Source organism: Chelonus insularis, unplaced genomic scaffold (genome assembly GCF_013357705.1).
Source record: "Chelonus insularis isolate UGA/USDA-ARS -01 unplaced genomic scaffold, ASM1335770v1 contig_128_pilon, whole genome shotgun sequence".
Lineage (NCBI taxonomy): Eukaryota > Metazoa > Arthropoda > Insecta > Hymenoptera > Braconidae > Chelonus > Chelonus insularis.
Genome location: NW_023276368.1, coordinates 710,607 through 731,754, shown reverse-complemented (window position 1 = coordinate 731,754; position 21,148 = coordinate 710,607). Strand labels below are relative to the sequence as shown.

General features: G+C 26.8%; 4 protein-coding genes across 4 annotated transcripts; 2 read left to right on the top strand and 2 right to left on the bottom strand.

Moving 5' to 3' along the window:
* Positions 1 to 1,293: 1,293 nt before the first annotated feature.
* On the bottom strand, positions 1,294 to 4,846 carry Kdm2 (Lysine demethylase 2). Its single transcript, XM_035086396.1, has 6 exons — positions 4,704 to 4,846; positions 4,314 to 4,593; positions 3,521 to 4,208; positions 2,826 to 3,436; positions 2,440 to 2,735; positions 1,294 to 2,363 (listed from the first exon to the last, which is right to left on the bottom strand). Exons 1-6 carry the CDS (start codon positions 4,743 to 4,745, stop codon positions 1,353 to 1,355), a joined length of 2,928 nt encoding a protein of 975 aa, XP_034942287.1. The 5' UTR covers positions 4,746 to 4,846; the 3' UTR covers positions 1,294 to 1,352.
* A 93-nt stretch (positions 4,847 to 4,939) lies between these two features.
* LOC118069592 (coiled-coil domain-containing protein 42 homolog) lies at positions 4,940 to 6,437 on the top strand. The gene is made up of 4 exons (XM_035087807.1): positions 4,940 to 5,366; positions 5,444 to 5,732; positions 5,797 to 6,036; positions 6,099 to 6,437. The coding sequence occupies exons 1-4, from the start codon at positions 5,251 to 5,253 to the stop codon at positions 6,435 to 6,437; spliced, it is 984 nt and encodes a 327-aa protein (XP_034943698.1). The 5' UTR covers positions 4,940 to 5,250.
* Positions 6,438 to 6,631: 194 nt separating this feature from the next.
* LOC118068410 (coiled-coil domain-containing protein 63-like) lies at positions 6,632 to 8,824 on the bottom strand. Its single transcript, XM_035085798.1, has 5 exons — positions 8,627 to 8,824; positions 7,803 to 8,541; positions 7,517 to 7,740; positions 7,189 to 7,451; positions 6,632 to 7,110 (listed from the first exon to the last, which is right to left on the bottom strand). The coding sequence occupies exons 2-5, from the start codon at positions 8,486 to 8,488 to the stop codon at positions 6,817 to 6,819; spliced, it is 1,467 nt and encodes a 488-aa protein (XP_034941689.1). The 5' UTR covers positions 8,489 to 8,541; positions 8,627 to 8,824; the 3' UTR covers positions 6,632 to 6,816.
* Positions 8,825 to 10,578: 1,754 nt separating this feature from the next.
* LOC118068212 (bicaudal D-related protein homolog) lies at positions 10,579 to 17,160 on the top strand. Its single transcript, XM_035085444.1, has 5 exons — positions 10,579 to 10,861; positions 14,497 to 14,829; positions 14,916 to 15,085; positions 15,854 to 16,130; positions 16,214 to 17,160. Exons 1-5 carry the CDS (start codon positions 10,619 to 10,621, stop codon positions 16,844 to 16,846), a joined length of 1,656 nt encoding a protein of 551 aa, XP_034941335.1. The 5' UTR covers positions 10,579 to 10,618; the 3' UTR covers positions 16,847 to 17,160.
* The last annotated feature ends 3,988 nt before the right edge of the window (positions 17,161 to 21,148 follow it).

Sequence of the window (21,148 nt, the reverse complement as noted above, 5' to 3'; positions counted from 1 at the left end):
TTACCGACAATCTTTGGTACAGGTAATGGTAACACCACCCACTTCAATGTCCGGAGGAGTGGTGTATTATTTAGCGGCAATTTTTAAAATGAAGAAATGATTATTGAATTAAATAAAAAAATTGCGAACCAAAATTGCCTTTACTCCAAAAAGCTATTTCCATTCATGTAGTGGAAAGAAAAAAGTTGTATGGTGTATGAAAAAAAAAAAATTATTAATACTGCATAAATTATTTAAATCAAAAAAGAAATAAACATAATTAATTTTATTTAATACGAGAATATTTTAAACAAACGAAAAAAAAAAAAATTTTTATAAATTTGATAGGTAGTATTGTGCTGATTCTATAATACTATAATAATAAAATTAATATCGCACATTAGATAGCGCTTATGAATTAATTCATTCATATATGTGTATATAATATATATACTAAAATATGAATTGATAAAAATTTATACAGACATTGATGATTTTAAATATTGCTAAATATTCAATTTATAATATTATAGTATATTATAAAATAACTACTGGTATTAATGAGTATGTATATTTACAAAATTGATAATTTATACACGAACATCAATATTTATGGATTATTCATGATCATGTTGCAAAATAAATTAGCTAAGAAATATATTGATCAATTATTATAATGGAATACATATCATTGCATATTATTTATAGTTTTCTCATTCAGTCATACATCAAAGTTAATTGTTTTATATATATGCAAAAAAAAAAACAAATTTATAAGAAATTCAATGATCGTATTGATACTAATATAATATAAAAATTACAATGCCAAAATGAAAAATAAATGATTTGTAAATTTAATTGATTAAAAAAAAAAAGAAAAAAATAGATGAAAAAATAATAGATCTATATACATTCTTTAGATAAGCATGCCTTCCTGATTTAGTAATTTGAGATCATAATCATATCCTTCTAAATACTTTAAGATAATTAATTACATAATCATTAATCATTACATACATTCAAAATAATTCTTTTTCTACCATTAGGTGGTTTCAGAAACAATAAAAATTTAATTATCAAAACGCATATACTAACAATAATGAAACTGAAAAAAAATTAATTAGCAATAATACATGATAATTATTATATATCTTCTATTGTAACACGATTTAGTTATATTTTCATTGTTTATTTGCATTAAAATAAAATTAATTATCGACATTTGATAAATTATGCAAATTCACAAACCTTTCAAATGTTTGACAATTAATATTATAATTAAGAATATTAACGTCATGTGCTGTTTTATCTGGGTATAAATACCTAAAAATTCCAGGTACCAAAACTTTAGATATTGTTTATCATTCATTATCTTACGCTCTTTTAATTCCACTTTTTGCAACTTTCTTTTCTTCAACAAGTTTTACATCAGTAACATGTAAATTATGAATACTTCTTGCTGCAAATTTAATTACACTTTGTGTGGAAACATGAGTTGTATGTCGAAGATCAAGCCGTTTAAGAGCTTTACATCGCGTTAAATACTCCAAAGTAGTTTCAGTTAGAAGTCGACAATCGGAAAGATTGAGAGAAACAAGATTGACAATAGCTTGCGTTGATGGTGCAGCTATTTGAGCAACACCAGCATCAGTGATTCGGCCACATGATGATAAATCAAGATTTTCTAAATGAGGCAAATGTTGAGCAATATATCTCAAAGCAACATCTGAAACATCACTACCAGCAAGCGATAAACTTTTCAGATGTTTTAATCTTGAAGTTTTATCTATTAGTCCAGGCCTGGAATCAGTTGGTGGATCCAAAATTTCACGAAGTCGAGCATCACAAAATTTTGTTATGTAACTAAGATCTAAACTGATTAATGGCGGGCATGTACAAGTTCCTAATGCACAAACACTAGCTAAAGCACAGCCTTGTAATGATAAGTGACGAAGCTGAGGAAGTCGTGCAAGTAACCACGCCAATTGTTTTTTAGCAATATTGGTCCAATCTAAACACAGACTTTCTGGCTGTCTTCGAACAATACCAGTTAGATGTGAAGCTGTCAAGTGCGCTCGAGTCATATCCATGTGTCTCCAAAGACTTGGATCTATGCTGTATCTTGCCCAAGTCCGACAAACTCTAGCACATATTGCCAAATCTTTTGAACTTAAGTACTTGAATATGGCCAAAAGAACAGTTCTATCATATGCTAATGATTGACCGTTATGCTCGGAGCGTTGAACAAGTGGTATCTGGACGGGTCGAACTACAGCATGAGGTCGCTTCAGTGATTTATTACTGGAGCCAGTTAATTGAGCAGCTAATTGTGTTCTTAATGCTGATCGTTGATCACCTTCAGCCGGTTCACGTTCATTCCATGTCTATTAAAATATTATCAATACAAATTATTCAATAAATAATATTAGTTTAGTTAAAAATTAATGAAATAATCATTACCTCTGTAGGTTCAGGTCGAGCTCTTTTACTCGGAGTTGTAGCTCTTTCTGAATCCGTTGTAGGAGCTGATGATGCTGCACTTGATACAGATACTTTACGAATTCGAGCTTTTGCTTGACGTGGTTTATGGTCAAGATTTCGCCCACTTTGAAGACACGAAGGACACTCCCAACTATTCGGTACATCTTCACTTATCACCATTTGTTTTATATCCACTCCAACACATTCAGGATGTACAATGTCATAACAAATAGAACATTCCATCAGATTTGAAGGTGTTCCAGGAATAGGTTTACCTGAAAAGAATCATTGATTATATTTTTAAATAACTATTCCAAGTTTAGAAAATGTAAATTACAGTTTTCAAATAATATTTTATTACATACCCATGAGTGGAGCCGGCTGTTGTCCCCAGCCATCTAATTGACAAACTTTACAAGCTGCAGTCACTGGTAACATTGGTCTCAAACACTGTCGTGTAATGCATGTTTGTTTAGCTCGACCACTTCCACCAAATTTCACCATGTCTTGACAGTAAACACATTCACCACAATCTTGTCGAGTACAAGCTTCACATCTTTTACATCGTGTACGACGTCTCCGAGGCATTGGTGCTTTAGCTTCTGATTTTGGTATCTTTGGGAAATGTTTTTTTGGCAATTTAAGACGTTCCCGTTCAGCAATCGTCAATGGTGGTGGGGCTGGTAAAATTGGACGTCCAGTTACTGCTGCATCAGGATTATCATGCCTATGTTGTTCTACAAGACCTCGAACATCATGAATTAAAGCAACTGGATCACGAATTAATTCTGGAACATTTTTTTTAGTTGATGGCAATGAATGTAAATACATGACAATTGACTTTAATCCATGTAGCTCAAATTGAGTGAGGTGTTGATGCGTTTGTATTGATGGAGTTATATGTTGACGTTGATTCTCGGGGATATCCAAATGACTACGACCCAAAAGGACATGGACATATCGTTCCAAAACATACCTTAAATTTAATTTAGATTATAAAGTAAATTTATAAAATATTGTTGATTGATTAAAAGAAAAATTATCAAAAAACATCAATTACCATAGCATCTCAGTAAAAAATGGATATCGAAATTTTTGAGGTACTTTGGTATGTTCTTCTACTTGAGCTACTTTTAATTGTTTCTCAATACCAAAACTATGTAAAAAATTTCCTCCAAACACTAGAGAGTCTTCCGGAGTATAGACAGCATGAATCCAACCAGTTGGTATAAACAATGTCATTCCAGCTTCCAAACAAATTCTTCCACATCGATCTACCATATCTCCAAAAAATACATCTGATTGTTTCCCACTCAATACCCATTCCTGATATAAATCTAAATTTTTTTCTGTTGGTGGAATTAACCAAAATATCTTTTTTCCTCGTAAAATATGATACCATACACTTGTTCCTCCAAAATCTACATGATAATCTGTGTAACAACCTTTCACTGACATTAAACAGTACAGCTTCACTTTAGGATACATCATATCTCCTAATACATTAGTTGATTCTGTTTGAGCTTCTATTAAATGTCTTGGCCAAACTGTATCTACCCAATCAATTTGTCGAACTATTGTCGGAGATTGTACATAATTTTCCAATTTAGTATGACTAAACTCTAATGATATAACATTGAGCAGTCTTTCTTTTTCTGAATCTTCATAATATTTTTGCCAATCTTTCATTGTCATTTCTTCATTCTTTTGAGTGTCAACGTCCATCACTTCTAATATTCTCTTAGATCCTAACAATATAAATAATTATAATGGTCATATTTTTTTTACATTATTATAATTTATTAAAATAAATATTTAAGTGTGTAATACTATAAATTGATATGTATAATTACCTACGCAAGTCCTTACATCATTTACAGAAAAATTCGAGCTTGGAACTCGTAAACCAAGCCCTACACTATCTCTAAAAAGTAAAGGTATTGTCAAGCCATGCTTCTGAAGATACGCCAGATTTAATTCCGGACCAGTCATTTCTCGAAATAAACCGGCAAAATTTTTAAGATCATATCTTGCACATTCAATTTTTTCATCTAATTGAAAAGTTCTTTTGCCTTCAATTTCTTCATCACCGTATGTAAAATCATCAGTGTATAATTTTCTAGTTCGTTCTCTCTATAATAAAATATAACATTTCGTAGATTTTTATTGCATATATTATGTATAAATTGTTTAATAAATATCTATCATGCAATGCCGATTTGTATTATCAGCCATTTGTTTACCAATTGACGCCGCTTAGGTAGAGGAGTGGTGTCATCGGCCATTGCGAGCACGCTGTTAAATCACGTATCACTTTTATTTCGTAAAAAATTTGTTAAAATTATACAATTTTTATAAAAATTAGTATATTATTTGAATAATTTTTCACGTTTTATCTTAGAATCACATGTCACGAGATAAAAATGCAGAATTAAGCTGAATTTTAGACCAATTACACTCGTGTAACCAAATACTCCCGAGTGCCGACGCCATTTTAATCTAGTCCGAAAAGTTATTTAGTAACTCTACTACACCAACATCAACAATGAATAAAATTCCTAAATAAAATTATAGAGATTTTTATTTTTCTAAAAGATGGTAACACTGGCAGCGCCAAATATTTAAACGCTGTTTGATCAATAGTTCTCAAAAAAAAAATCTCATGAACTTATTATGGTATTGTTTTTAATCAAATCTAAAAAAATATTTCCGAATCTAACTAAACGGAGGCTATAAAGTTTTTTGAACTTGGTAATTAAAACATTTTTTTTTTTTAATTCAAAAATTACAATGGAAATTAAACAAAATTATCCAAGAAATTTAGTTGAAAGAGCAATAATTACTCAAGATACACAAAAAGCTATTACAGAATACCACCAATTAAAATCACAGGAACAACAGATCAAGTATTTATGTCATCATAAAATTAATTAATAAATGTTCTTGCATTTTTTTCTTGTTTTAATTAATAATTAATTTTTAGAAAATATCCAAACTGGGATGTTGCTCAATCTGGACAAGGAATAAAATTATTAAAAGCGTACCGAGAATTAGCACAAGCCGAGAATAACCTCGAGACAAAACGTAAAGAACAAGTTGAGAAACATCAACACATGCAACAACAATGGGCTGAAATGCGACGAAAGGAAACACTCTTCAGAGAGCTTTTTATCAAGTTTAATCAATTTATTATAGAAAATGGCCAAAAACGAGAACGAGCTATGCGAAAAATCACTGAAGAAAAAGAATGTTCTGAAAGATATCATCAAGAAGTAATAAGTTAAAGAGTCAATGAAATGATGTTTTGAAATAATTATTGCTTGAAATTAATTTCAGATTGAAGAATTAAATAAAAAACTACAACATTTAACATCTGTTTGTGATAAAATGCAAGAATCAATTGAGTATTTTAAACGAGGAAAGAATTATCTTGAACGCGTTGTTAACGAAACTGGTGAATTTTCATCAATAAATGATATCTTTAACAGATATGAAAGTCTGATGGAAGCACGACAGACACATGTTGATAGTCAAGATAAAAATTTCGAACAAATTGAAGGAATTGGCAATCAGATGGTATAAAAATTATTCACAAATATTATTTTTATATTATATTCATTATCATTTTTTTTTTTTAGCAACACATGACTCAAGAGAAAGAACAAAAATTAATGAATTTAAATAATCAATTAGCTGATCTACAAATACAATATGATAAAGCAAAAGCAGAAACTATGAAATGGGAGAAAATTGTTTCACAAATAAAAGCAGTAGTGTCTGTTAAAATTTTAGAATTAATTAGAATTCAATCAGCTTGTTGGAATCTGTACACTCAAATACGCAAGAGAAAAGGTCTACGAGTTGAAATTGCTAAGGATGAAATAGAAACTCAATTAATAGAAATTAAACAAACCATTTTAGTACTTAAAAATATCGTGAAAGCTGCTGAGAAGCAAGCCTTATTGAAAAACAAATAAAATATATTTACATAATTAATCATACACTGATATCTTAATTGTTACAATTAATCATATTAATACTTTTAAACAAATTATATTTTAAGACTTCTTAAATAAAAAAAATATACATCGAAATCAGTGATATCGTTTTTGCGTAATTTTCTTGGCTGCAGGTAAACCACAGCTAGAAGTATTGTGCAAAATCTCAGGATTATTCAGCAATTCAGTTTCACGGAGTTCATTTTGAATATCATCACGGTTCAGAGGAACATGAATTTCTGAATCGTTTACGTTCTGTAATGTGAGTTTTTCTACACATCTATTTGAAGAATAATGGAGAAAATTAAGAAAATAAAAAAATTGAATATAGGAAAAAAAAATATTCATAAGGATAGGCTTACAAAGAACAAGGTTGAGTAGGAGCAATTTGAGATAGCGTGGGTACTTTAAGTTTAGGTTTTTTATCTTCATCAAGTCGAATAAAGTCAGATCTTCCCGTTGTATCCATCCAATGAACTTTGTTGAACATCTCAGTAATTCTTTTTTCTATGATTCCTAAATAGAGCATGATATTGTTCATCGTAACAGAAGTGTTATCCCCCAGTAAATCCAAAATTGACGAATTATCACAACCAATGGTATGAAAAAGATTCCCTATTCCCTCCAATAATTTTTCAATTATCTCATTGCACTGAAAAAAAAAACGTTTCATAAAAAGATAGAAAAAAAAATATTGAAACAATGTCTGTATTTAATTATATATCATTACTTTGATCAATCTTTCTTCCGCGGCAGTAGCTTGTGTAATTTGTTCCTCTAGCTGTTTCGAAATTTTCTCGAGTGTTTCTGTCTGTAAAAATCCTCTTTGATCGTTTAATGCACGAGCTTCGTCGATAGACTCTCTTAATTCTGCAACACGAACTTGCAAACCTTCCAACTCATCATTCAATTCATTAACATAGCTGAAGAGAGCGAAATTTTCTTCTTCTTGTTTCAAAAAATGAGCAGTAAGTTTGTCAATACTGTTTTCACCTACAAAAAGATGATCATTGTATATTATAAAAAGATAAATAAAAATTAAATAATCAACAATTTACCAGTAAACTCTTTTATAAGATTAAGAATTTCATTGTAAGAAGCAATTTTATTTTGAATTTCTTCCTGTTTCGCTTGAAATTCAGCTTCCTTTTTAGCATTCAAATCGGCAGTTTCTCGATACTGGCCTTTAACTCCAAGGAATTCTTGTAATTTTAATTCATTATCAAGGGTTCGTTGTAGTTCACACATTTCTGACGTGTGAGCTTTTAAATCTCTTGTTCCTCTGCATAATATAGTCATTAAATTAACATCTCAATTAATAATATTAATTAGATAATGTCTTACCTTTCTTTTAAAGCATAAATTTTATTTAACTCTTCATCACGTTGATTAAACGTAATTGTTGCTTGCTCAATAAGATCACTTATAATTAATTTGCCAGTATTTAATTGTCCAATCATTTTTTCCCATAGAATATTAAACTGAGCACGTTCTTTGAGTAGACTATCAATTTTTTCCCGCAATTGTGAATTCTCAGCCACTACAACGTTGAATCTTTTTGTTGCTACATCCAAGCGATTCTCCAGAATAGTAATCATTCGATTATGTTTATTAGTTATTTCTTGAGATTGTACATCTGTTCGTATTTTCATTTTCAATCTAGTTACTTCTTTTGATACTTTGATTATCTGCTCCTGAAGTTCATCTATTTGTTGTCTTTCATTTTTTATCATGTCAATATATTTACTTCTTTTCTCTAATAAATTAGTAAGCTTTTCATCCATTTCTTCATCTTTCTTTGCATTTTGTTCAGACTTTGAATTTTTTATCGCAAGCATTAACTCAGCTTTTTCATGTTCCAAACGTTCAATCATATTCTGATGATTCTTAAGTTGAAGTCGTGATTTTTCTGCATAGGTAACACGATCATTTTCCATAATCCGGTACTGACGTTTCAATCTAGACAATTCAGTTGCTGCTAATGTTTCCATCTCCAACTCATCTTGAACTGGTTGTTGTCTGTATGCCATAGTTTTATTTTTAATTTTCACCTTCTCTCCAACTAATAAATCATCTAATCAGACTGTAAATAAATAGAGGTGATACATCGAACACAATTATAATCATTTTTATTCTAAAAATGAAAAAGATAAATATGAATGATATACCTAAGTTTGGAGGTTATTTATTTAAATTGATTAATTAAAAAAAATTTCTATTGTAACGAAATTGGATCGTTGAAACTTGATGCTACCTAATACTTGAAAAAAATACATCAAGTCTCAATGAACATCATATTTTTAAATTATGCTTATAAAATACATTAAAAATCGTCTTTTGGCAAAAATATTCCAATCGTATATCAATTTGAATGTCATTATTGAGTTTTTTTCAGTTATTATTCAAAAGACATCTGCTATTCTTCAATACACTCAAGTAATAACAGTTGTGTAGCTTGGTGAGTTTGTGTTGCCAAGAGTATATGTGTACAACACAACGGTTGCCATGACGATATCATTGTATTTAAACTTGAATATATACAAATTAAGGACATTTTTAGGCTTGGTGTATGGTGGATGTTAATTATGCTAAGTTTAAATAAATGCATAAAAGATTATTACATTAAAATGATATGGTAAATTGAGGTTATGATATTGTAAAAGAGTTAAAATAATATTAAATGTGTCTATTATGCCTGTATTGTTGATGTATTGGTGAGTATTATATGTGTAGACATCATGGCATGAAATAAGAGGGGACGAAAGCGTTGTTTGGAAGTGGGGATAGAAAACAGGTATGTACTGTCGAGTATGGTTCCGGATCGAGTATTAATCGTGCACGAGTCTGCTAGGAGTTCAGTTGTGTGTAATGTATTTTATTGTTTAAAATAATATAGTTCTTTACTTAAAACAAGTTAAGTGTAAAGGAGAACGCGAGTGTGACGTTGACTAGTGAAAGGGAGTAGAGTGAGAAAGAAATAAAGATAAAAATTATGTACAACAGGGAAAAGAGTTATATCTCTCTCACTTTTCGTTCCAGGACATAACACGATTCCGTAATATTTATTTTTCACTCACGGGTCTGACTCACCCGATCATCGAGATAGAACACATAACAGGTCATCATATTGGAGTATAATGGAAATTTGAATATTTATCAATTGGCTGTGGTGGTATTTTATTGTCAAAAAATATGATCAAGTGAATAAACATCAAGAATATCTATTATCAAATGTAAATGACTGTTATTTTCATCAAATTATCAACTGGATTTGGATATAAACGTGAACATGAAAGTGAATAAAAACTAAAAAGGTTTTTTTTGGTTTAATGCACATGTGATTAGTGTTTTTTATTCAATAAATTTTTATAAATCTCATAATACAATAGACCAATTATAATAATCCTCAACTAATATATAAGTAACGGAATTTTTATGTTTGAACGATCGCGTGAGAAACCAAGCTTGCGTCATTGATCATTTTTCGTCAGTCACTTGACTTTGAATAAAACCACAAAACAAACAAAAATTAAAAATTATTCCGTCTGTTAATAATGCTAAGATTATCAGCTAAAAGAAATGTATATTTTATGAATATCTAAAGCAAGAAGTTTATTTACAACAATATATTATTTATATTGAAGAAAAAAAAAGAAAAATAAATATAATGTGGGAAAAGAAAAAACTGTTGAAATATAAATATTTAATTAATTACTTTTACAAAATTGTCTAGAAGCAATTATTGTAACTATCATAATAATCATGATAATATTTCCATGTGATAAATCAAATGTAGACATAAGTCTGCAAATTTTTATTGATTATAGTTAGTTTATACTGTGATCGTAGCAATATGACAGTTAAGTTTAAAACAAAATAACTATATTGATTTGTTATTGTGTAAAAAGGAGATTAAGTATAAAAGATAGAATAAAAACGTAAAAACTTTTGTTCAATGCTGATAATGAAAGTTATAACAAGGTAAACGTAAGCAACATAAACGTACGTCATTGAATAAATGTATTGACGCAAAATTGATAACGTCGCTAAGTGCCCACCTGTTATGCTACGACAATAAAATAGTCTAGTTAATGTAACAATTAATAATTGAAGCAAAATCCAACGCTGAAATAAAAAATAACCTATCAATTGAAGAAACTATGTTGCCAAGGAAAGACGGCCAATTGGAGTCGTATACTCTTGAAGATATGATATCTGATTTACAAACAAGAAGACATTCTCTAGATAATGATGATGATATTGGTGATCCTCATGAATTATTAAAACAACGTGAAAAGGATCTTGTACTGGCTGCTGAACTTGGTAAAGCACTTCTAGAAAGAAACCAGGAACTAACACGTCAAAGTGATGCACTTGTCGAGGAGTATTCAAGTAAATTGGAGGTAAGTTGATATCTTTTTTTCTCTAAACTGTTTGTGATAATAATAGACTCATTCTCTATTAGCTAAAACTCATAAAAAACACCTAGAATACTTGTAAATAATGTATTTATATCTACTCACTTTCTCTCTTATTTTTAAAATTATCTTTGTTTAATAATAATAACCTTTTTTCTTTCATTTATCACTAATTTAGGTATCATCTTTGATAGATAAGTTTATCAACGGAGAAGATGAATCATGATTTGATATTATTGAAAAAGTGTATGAAATAATATTTATTGTGATTGTAATGAAATAACATCAAATTATTCGCTGGGGGTTTAGTTCGGAAAGCTACGAAAGCGTGGAAACAAGACAGCGGGACTTAAGCAATATAACTTGAGAGTAAAAAATAAAAAGACAATAGCCGGTACTACGCTCTGTCTACCTTTCCGTGCTTTACGTAGTTCAGTTCTTTTTATTGACCTGTATTCGTACAAGATTTGCACTATCTATATAAACACAACATCTTCAATACCCTTTGGTATCAATCATCAATTTGCCATCACTGAAAATACTTTTGAAAGTTCATGAAACAATGGAATAAAAAGGATGCTTGGTGAATAAGTAAATTTTATTCATCACTAAAAATAGTGAATAAAAAAAAAAAAAATGCATAATAAAAATTACTCAGACTTTCTTTAAAATATACATAATGATTATAATAGTTGGTCTTTGTCATCTTTTTAAAATAGGCTTTACATAAGAATACCATCTGTTTCCATGTTGAAGGTATTTTATTTTAATATATACACAACAAGAACTGCAAAAATACACGAGAGAATTCACAGATTCGCTGCATATCCGGGCTATAGTGGAATTATAAGTTGAGGACAAAAGAAGAAGGAGAGCGGAACACAAAGAAAAATACCATAAAATTTTATTTCACAAACATAATTTGTTATATGTTGAATGTGACTTATATTTAATATATAAATTCTTCCATGAAGTGATTATTATAATAATAATAATAATGAAAAAAAAAAAAAAATAAGCAACAAAGTTCATTTATAATTAGAAAGATGCTTAGCTAAAATAGCTGTATTTCTTGTTAATTTACTTACGTATGTTCACACTTATTAAATCAAATAATGAATTTCAAAATTCTCACACTTAATTAGATCAAAAAATTGCACATGATAAATATATGTATGTAAATACTTACCTATTAACCTATTTTGTTTTTATTCTCGACATTTTTTCATTTTTTAAAGCTTCTCACTCTAGTGATTAAGTGGTAATTTTTTAATATTCATAGATTCTATTATGTGAATGGAATTAATTAATCATGATCATACTTTAAAGATAAATGATTCATTATTTGTATTAATTGCTTTAAATTACGAAGAAAGTGAAATACTTTTTATTCAATATTATTAATTTTTGCGATGATTTTAGCTAAGATATAAATATAAATTCATTAACATAAATATTAAAGTGTACATTAATTCATTGTGATAATAGAAAGATTTATTAAATTAAGATTAATTTATTTTATTGTTTAGAATTATAGAATAATTAAAATACTTAAATGTAAGAGTGTAAGCATAAAAAAGTGAAGACCCTAATGAACAAAATTAACTGTTGCTGAAGCCTTGTATTCATTGAAAACGTGAGACAGGATACATGTTAAGCAGGAAGTAAAATACCCGTATCAGGATATAGCGGATAAATTTAATGAGACATGAAATCTTTATTTCGACTATCAAGCTGACTCTAAACAAAAAAAAATTAAGATGATTTAATTATATATATTTGAGTGATCAAAAATGATTGTGGGAGAGAGTAATTAAATAGTATTGTTATGGAATAGTATTTTAATTCATTATGTATGAGCAAGTTGATGAGCATTGAAATTCAACCGTAGAAAAGTACACCATGTAATTATTGTTTAACTAGAAGTACACTTGAAGAATGATAATTTGGTGATTCGATAAAAAGAAAATTCGTAGAAGTTGTTTTAATTAATTATATAAATTACTAATGATATAATTAGTTATGTTCATTTTCCATATCCTATTTTATTACTGTGAAAATGAAAAAAAATTTTACTAAAATAATAATAGGTATTGTAAAACTGTCTACAGTGAAAATGAAATAAAAATGTCGACAACTATAACGAAATGTTTCACAGTAAAATTACACAATTTTATTGCCAAGTTATTTCTAGTCTTAAACTATATCTGGTGAAGAAAACATTTTATATTATTCGAATAAAGAAAAAAAATTGTAATAAAAAAGAAAAAAAGAAAACGCAATTGTTATATTGCAACATTAAGAGAAAATAATGATTGAACTAAATTTTATAAAGATTTAATCAAAAATTATTTTACTATTTACTGAAATTTGTTGTTTTATCATAAAATATATATGAATATACATTAAGTACTAATTGAGTTGTCTGCAATTCTGTAATCATTTTACTTTCTAATGAAATGCAATGACCATTTCACGATTACAGTATCTTGATATTAAAAACAGTAGTCTGAGAAATGCTAAAATGGAAATAAATAAGTGAAATAAAAATAAGATTAACGTAATTTATAATTAAATGTATATATTTTTATTTAATCGTCATATTATGTGATTATAATTTCATTAAATTAATAATGTATTCCGTAAAAAGAAAAGAATTATAATAGATTATTTATAATTATTATTTTATAATGAAAAAATTTGAGTTTAATAATAGTGATATTTTTTTTATTCTCTTTAAAAAAGAATCAGGGTCATTGCCACTACCTTGTCACTGTCTTTCATTGTAACAGGATAAAAAGTAGCATCGCTACAATCATACTGTTAGACAATGAATGTCTACATATATATATATATGTGTGTAAAATGAGTTGATGTTCAAGTCTTTTGCCAAGAATCAATAGCAAAGCAATATTATTATATCATAAGTCAGTGAAAGTCGACGTACTGCTTATTTATATGTAAAATTGATTATTTACATATATTTTAAACTCCTGTTTGCATTAATAACTTACAATTAAAAGGTCGAGAATAAATAATAACTTCATAATGGCAAAAAGTGAATTACAAAATACTGTACTTATCTAGAAATAAATAAACAATAATAGAGGTATTGAAATGATGTGTATAAAGACAAAGACATAATGAGAAAAATATTACAACAGTGAAATTTTTTTTTTCTCTCCATATAAAAAGTAATTTTATATGTACATGTATGTTTTTCAATTGTAATTATTCATTTTGTGGGAATGATGATTTATAAAATTATTGATTTAACTTTATGACCATGATAATTTGGTAATGATTTTTAAAAACAACAATAAAACCATTGAAATAATAATTTCATCAGAAAACATACCATGAGAGAAAGGATAATGTGTAGACCTTGATGTTTTGGAAAGCTATACTAGTAGTCACGTAAATCATTTAATGTTGTTGGCCATTGAAACATATCTACTATGCTAAAAATTATTTAATTTTACTATTTTATATTTTTACTTTTTCACAATATTAATTATTTTAAATTTATTATGCTATTTTTAAAGATAATAAAAATGATATTAATGATGATAGTGATTGAGAAATATGATGTATTAATTTATTGATGTTTCTTTTTTCAGTGTCTAGAACAAGAGAGACATTTACTACGTCGAAGATTGGAAGAAGTTAAAGGTGAGAGTGAGGCTCGTGTTTTAGAACTTCAGGCAGACATTGAAACATTGAGAAGTCAATTGGAAGAACAAAGTGAACGATCAAGAAGAGCAGAACGTGACCAAGCAATTCTTGTAGCTGAATTAACTGCTCAAAATACTCGACTTGCTGATCAATTAAGAGAAGCAGCTAAAACAGAAGATCAACTTCTTACTGAGGTAAAAGTACTCAGGGATAAGTGTACTCTTCGAAATACTACTCTTCAAGATCATGTTAGTAGTTTGGAAATTCTTCGAGATGAAGTACGTATTTATTCAATATTTACTTGATGAAATGAAAAAAAAAAAATAATGTTAATTTGAATTAATTTATTAATAATCATTTATAGGTGCAATTGGTATCAGCACAAAGAACAGAATTGGAAAAACGATCTCTTGAATTACGAGAAGAGAGAGCAAGAGCATTGGCAGCCCTGGAAGAGGCCGAGGAAAGGGCTGCGGCCTTGGAAAGACTTAGTCATGAAGCGGAACACCGAGCAAGAGCAGCCGAGCAAGAGAGGTATAAACAATTAATAATTAATATTTACTCAAATTAGTCAGCTTTTGAATTAATAAATATTTATAAGACCTTAAGTTGATAAACAGTTGATGTTTTATTTAAAAATTTTCTATCTTATTATCGATTTTTTTATAATTAACTTATTTTTAAAATCTGTTATTTAAAAATAGTCAGAATAAATTTATTTTTAATGCAATAAATTATTATAAATCTTCGTAAACCAATAAAAAGTATTGTTATAATAGATAATCGATAATATCTTGAATTTAAATCTTTATTAAACGGCTTTACAACTAATACCTTATTCATGATCATACTATTGAAAAGTTATTTTTACTTATCTATCACGATTTTCTATTCTTATTTTTATTTTCTACAAATAAAATTATCACATCCGATCTATTTGATTTCACATAAGTAAAAATTTCACTGATAAAAGCTAGCAATTAACTAAATAATTATTTTTAAATGTTTTCACATCATTTATTTAACTTACAAGATTAACTAAAAGATTAAGAATACTTCATTTGAATTAGAACAAATGTAATTACATACATTATTAAATGATATTAAACTTCCTAGTATTGTCATGTAATGGCTTCAGCTCATCAATTAATTTGATTTATATAAATCTAGATATTTACCTTTATTTCAATCAAACGTCTCAACTACATATTAAATGGAAAGTTTATTAATGTTAAGAATAAATAATAAATAGGAAATATCCGTTCAATAACATATATTTAATATTGTCATTATTTACTATAGAGATGAGTTGTCCGCCGCAATGGCAGCGATCGAAGTGGAAAAAAGAGGTAGGTCTGGATCGATACAGAAGCCACCGAGGTCATTACAAGCGGAAATGGAATGCGAGGTGAACGGAAGTTCGCTTGAAGAACAGGAAGACATCAAAGTGGAAGTAGAAAAAGCATGCAAACGACTACGAGAACTAAGCACGCACCTACGAAGAAGTGAAGAAGATTCAGGATTACAAAGTGACTGTGATGAGTCAATGCTCGTTATTGTTAATGGTGCTGAAAATGAAGTGAGTAAAGACTTTTCATTCTATAAAAAATAAAGGAAATTAATATTTATTTTCAAATCCCCTCTTTTTTTTTCTACCAACAGGGATATTATTCAGGAACACTAACAGAGTTAGTTGAAGAAATTTATGGCTTAGCCTTATCCGGTAGAGGAGCACCAGGAGAACTAGGACTTGCGGTAGAATTGCATAGAGTAACTGAAGAACTTGATGTAGTGAAGCAACAATTAAAACAGACGCAAGAAGAATTAAAGAGACGAGGTGAAACATTGTTAGAAACGACAAGTAAATTAACAATCTGTGAAGCTGAATTACGGGGCGTAAAAGAGGAACGAGATCGTGCTCGAGGTGATATGAAAGATACTGATCTAAATAGAGATCAAGTATTGGCTCAAGCTTATGCTGTAAGAGATCAAGCTGTTGCAAGGAAAAATAGAGCAGAAGTTGAATTAGCAAGAACTAGGATAGATGTGCTTCAAGTAAACAGCCAATTAATGGAAGCTATTCAACAAAAAGTTGAATTAAGTCAACAATTAGAGCAATGGCAAATGGATATGCAGGCACTCATTGATGAACATGTGAAAAGTAAACTTACACCAGTTTCTCCGAATAATAATAATAATAATAACAATAATTCCATTGATAACCCAGAAATCTCAGCTCCTGCTAGAAAGAAACAAAGTACTGGAAGTTCAAAAAAAATGTTTGGTCTCTTTTGAGTAGTGATATATTATTTTAATGATAGATAAAAGAAAAAATAATTGTGTAAATATTGTAAATTAATAGCGAATAATATTTAATATTTAAAATTAATTATACCTCAAAATTATATATTATATAATATTTAAATTTAAATATAATTTATAAATTAAATGAAAGTTTAATTAGAGTTTTACGTAAGAAAATTCATATCAGCTATTTACGTCCATAAAATTTAAACAAGCAGCTAAAGTTACTTATCTAATTATTACCATTTTTAATTTACTTGTTATGATATATCATCAATAAATTATTTTTGTATTGAATTTATTAAAATTAAAGTCACCGTTTAATACAAATGAAATTTTTCGTGTTAACACTCGTTAAATTGGCTGATATTTACTTAAATAATTTATTTAATAATAGTAAATACTTCAATTTTTTTTAATTAGTTGAAATGTAAACTCTACTAATAATTATTGTATATTTAGAAAAAATTGATTTGTCAATTAAAATTCGTGTGCCTTCTAAAAGTTTATATTATATTAATTATTCATTAGAATTGATTAAAAGGATAATCAATATATAATTCTAATTAAACAAATCAAAGTAAATTTTGTACAATAACTAATGTAAATATACACTACAACGAAATGATTATTATGCATTTCTAAATAATAAAAAACACTTGTTCAAAAAATTAGCTGGATTTATTGTGTTAAAATAATTTTACTTTCTCTTTCACTGGCCATGTTCATTCTTTTTTTTAAACTTACCTAGAAATTGTTGTATAATTACTTGATAGTAATAGTTGAGTACCTAGAATTTTCTGTTCGTTGATCCAACAGTCCTTCATTTTTGGATGACATAACACAGTGATCTACAATGCAACGTACAGTCTACCCAAAGGTTCCTGAAAATTTTCATGCTGTTAATTTTTTTAATTGCAAAAAATTAAAAAATAAATTTTGCCTAAAAAAATATACAAAAAAAATACTGGTTATTTATATTTACAATTAAGCTTCCGAAATAAGAAATTAAAAAAAAAAAAAAAAGTTCAAATTCCAATTACCATACATATTTTAATATATATAAATATGTTTACACATATTAAAGCTACAGACAAACTTTTCATGCTACACGTTTTTATGCGATAAGTTCTTTTTATTTTATTTAATTCAGCAATATTTTTTAATAAATTCCTAAAATATTCAGTATAAATAGAATTATCAGGATACAGAAATGAACTTATTTTATACTTATTATATACTTATAGTTAATTCTTATGAATAATAGATAAAATAAATTACAATTATAAATATTTATTAAATTAATTTTATCGTCATTTTCAATGTAAGCTTCATCCCATTCATTCAAAATATAATGGCATAGATACGATTACGTTTACATACTCACATTAGTCATATAGTTTTTTTTTTTTTTTTAAATTTTATATTTAACGATTGAATTATCATTAATTATTTATTTTTGTAGCGATAATTATGACATATTGCTATATAACAACAAATAAATAATTATAAACAACATGTATTCGTATATCTTTGTGTAATTAATTTAACACTTTATTATTTTTCGCCAAATTAATTTATAATATCTTCATATAAAATGATTTATGTATTTTACAAGATTTACAGTACACAGATATGAACGTAATATTTATATATATTTAATAAAAAAAAAAACATGTTATTTAAAAAAAAAGGAAAATATATATTCATTGTTGATTTGTTAGTTGTAAAATTAAGTATTTTTCAAAAAACTAATGTAATAATTATCAATTATTTACTACATGTAAATACATAAATTCACTTTTGACTAAAATAATTAGTAATTACATATTCACTTATCTTTTATTGTAGTTATTTCATTATAATAACATTGTTATTAACTTAAGTAGGATTTATTCTACTTCTATAGCAACATAGTATTATTATTATTATCATTATTATTATTATTATTATTGTTACTGTTTTTTTTTATAATAAGATTATTTTTACTATCATGTTTAGCTAGGTAAATATGTAAATCATATGTGTTGGTATATATTTTTTATATGATCCACAGTATAAAGGACAAAAAATATTATTAATATATATCTGTACATTGAGCGTATTGTCAGAGATACACAAGTCATTTTTCCATGTCTTAATATGCAGAATTTAAAACAATATATTCTTCTTTAATAACTTCTTTAGACTCTGACTTTTAACTGAATACTTCTTATTCTATATATTATATAATATAAATTATATGTTTATTTTATTTTATAGATATATTATTATGATTAATGATTAGATAGATTGTATATAAAATTCATTGCTTACATATTTTAATTAATGGACTAGTGAATTTTACGAATTACATTTGGTATTATTATAATTATTTACAAAAGTAATAATAAAATGCTTGATTAAATGAAAAGGAAAAAAAACTCTATATTGTTATATATATATATATATATTTTTTTTTATTAGAAAGAAAAAACAGTAAATAAATAATTTTTAGAAATATCTTTCAATAGAAAATAAATGGATATTATTACGCATGAATATTTTTTATCAGTGGCAATTTGCTAAAAATTGATGGTTTATTTATTTACAAGTATTATTATTGCATGGTAAATATTAAAAAAATACTTGAACAAATAAATGAAGAAATGATGATACCAAGTTGAAAAATAAGATATTTGTTTTTTGTTTTTTTTTTTCTTATAAAATTAATAAAAATAAATAAATTGAAAATAACAAATAAAAATAGAATATAAATTGGGAAAGTACGATAGGATATATAATGTAGAAACATGTCGAGAATAATATTTATATGTAATTGTATTTTACAACTTAATTCGATTAAAGTAATTACAAATCGTTTAAGGAACAAAAAGATGATGCAGAAATATTCAAGCTTTCTTCTTTTTGTTTCTCTTAATATTCATTGCAAAATATTTGTTTATGGTTTTAATATTTTATTTATTTATTTATTTTTTTTTTCATTTGGTTTTAAATTCCAAGTAACGATGTAAAAAATAATAAATAAGAGAACACACTTACATTCATTATAACTATCATACAACATTATTCAACGTAACTTTCACAGATATTTAATGTAAAAAAATAATAAGTAAATTGAAAATGAGCATAAATGGAGGACTTTTAAATTTAAAAAAAGCGATAAAAAAATTTTTAATTGATGATCAAAAACAAAAGAAAATTTTTAAAGATAATTTGTTTATAAAATTTCGTTTTTTCATGAAGGATGAATATTACATTTGTTATCTTATATTATATTTATTTTTAACTAGACTGTATTTATATTAATAGTTACGAAAAAGTCCATAATAAAAAGTATTTACTCTATCCAGTATTTTTTTTATGAATAATGGTAATTCATTAATTACTATATTCCACATGAATATTTAATTTGTTTATACTTCGTGCGTAATCGAGGCTACTAAACAATTAATTCGTTAATTTCAATATTCCTTTTAAATATGAACCCACAGGGTCCATATTTAGGTCGTATATCAATAATATAAAAAGATAATCGGAGGGAAGTAGAGGAAACATTGTGATTTATATTTATACATAAATAGTATTTCATCATTCATTTTTTTTTTTTCGTGATATAATAGCAAATTGCCACAAATACTTTGCATTTTAATATGTAATAATATTAAACAATCATCATTCACATCATTATTATTATTATTAATTATTATTATTATTATTATTATTTTACTAAATTATGACTATACCTACGCTAGTGTTATTAATATTAATACTTATATTAATATTACTAATAATGACAGTAAGACAAAAAAAAGAAAGATTATATAAAAAATGAATGAACAAACAAAATTTACATTTAATCTTCCTTCTTTTCATCTTATTTATTAACTATAATTAACGAAATTTTTTCATTTTCGATTGATATATTATTGAAGCTTTATACGTATCTACATAATCAACTTATATTATTTATAAATAATGATTCATTATATTTATATTAAACTTCAAAATTTTTTTTTTTTTAAGTCTACATTATTTTAAACGTTTATAGCAAAATTTCCCTACATTTATTAATTTAAAAGTAGGCCAATTTTATTTTTTATTTACGTCCACCGAATGCTCATCAAAAAATTGCTTTAAAAAATTATACATATAAGATTTTTATATCACTACACAATCGGCGATGGATGAAATGATTTTTCTTTTCTCCATATAATTAACAAGAATGTGAGATCGTCATTTCAAGTTATCGTTAATTTTTTCTTTTAGAAGATTATTTCTTACAACATTCAA

Bases quoted from the DNA above. Each gene is read 5' to 3' on its own strand.
- Kdm2 (XM_035086396.1), bottom strand. From the start codon at position 4,745: ATGGCCGATGACACCACTCCTCTACCTAAGCGGCGTCAATTG. The intron at 4,594-4,703 runs GTAAACAAATGG...ATTTTATTATAG, and splicing joins TACCTAAGCGGCGTCAATTG to AGAGAACGAACTAGAAAATT. The intron at 2,364-2,439 runs GTAATGATTATT...ATATTTTAATAG, and splicing joins CTCGACCTGAACCTACAGAG to ACATGGAATGAACGTGAACC.
- LOC118068212 (XM_035085444.1), top strand. From the start codon at position 10,619: ATGTTGCCAAGGAAAGACGGCCAATTGGAGTCGTATACTCTTGAAGAT. The intron at 10,862-14,496 runs GTAAGTTGATAT...TTCTTTTTTCAG, and splicing joins AGTATTCAAGTAAATTGGAG to TGTCTAGAACAAGAGAGACA. The intron at 15,086-15,853 runs GTATAAACAATT...TATTTACTATAG, and splicing joins AGAGCAGCCGAGCAAGAGAG to AGATGAGTTGTCCGCCGCAA.
- LOC118068410 (XM_035085798.1), bottom strand. From the start codon at position 8,488: ATGGCATACAGACAACAACCAGTTCAAGATGAGTTGGAGATGGAAACA. The intron at 7,741-7,802 runs GTAAGACATTAT...TATATTATGCAG, and splicing joins ATTTATGCTTTAAAAGAAAG to AGGAACAAGAGATTTAAAAG. The intron at 7,111-7,188 runs GTAATGATATAT...TTTTTTTTTCAG, and splicing joins CGGAAGAAAGATTGATCAAA to TGCAATGAGATAATTGAAAA.
- LOC118069592 (XM_035087807.1), top strand. From the start codon at position 5,251: ATGGAAATTAAACAAAATTATCCAAGAAATTTAGTTGAAAGAGCAATA. The intron at 5,367-5,443 runs GTATTTATGTCA...ATTAATTTTTAG, and splicing joins TCACAGGAACAACAGATCAA to AAAATATCCAAACTGGGATG. The intron at 5,733-5,796 runs GTAATAAGTTAA...AATTAATTTCAG, and splicing joins CTGAAAGATATCATCAAGAA to ATTGAAGAATTAAATAAAAA.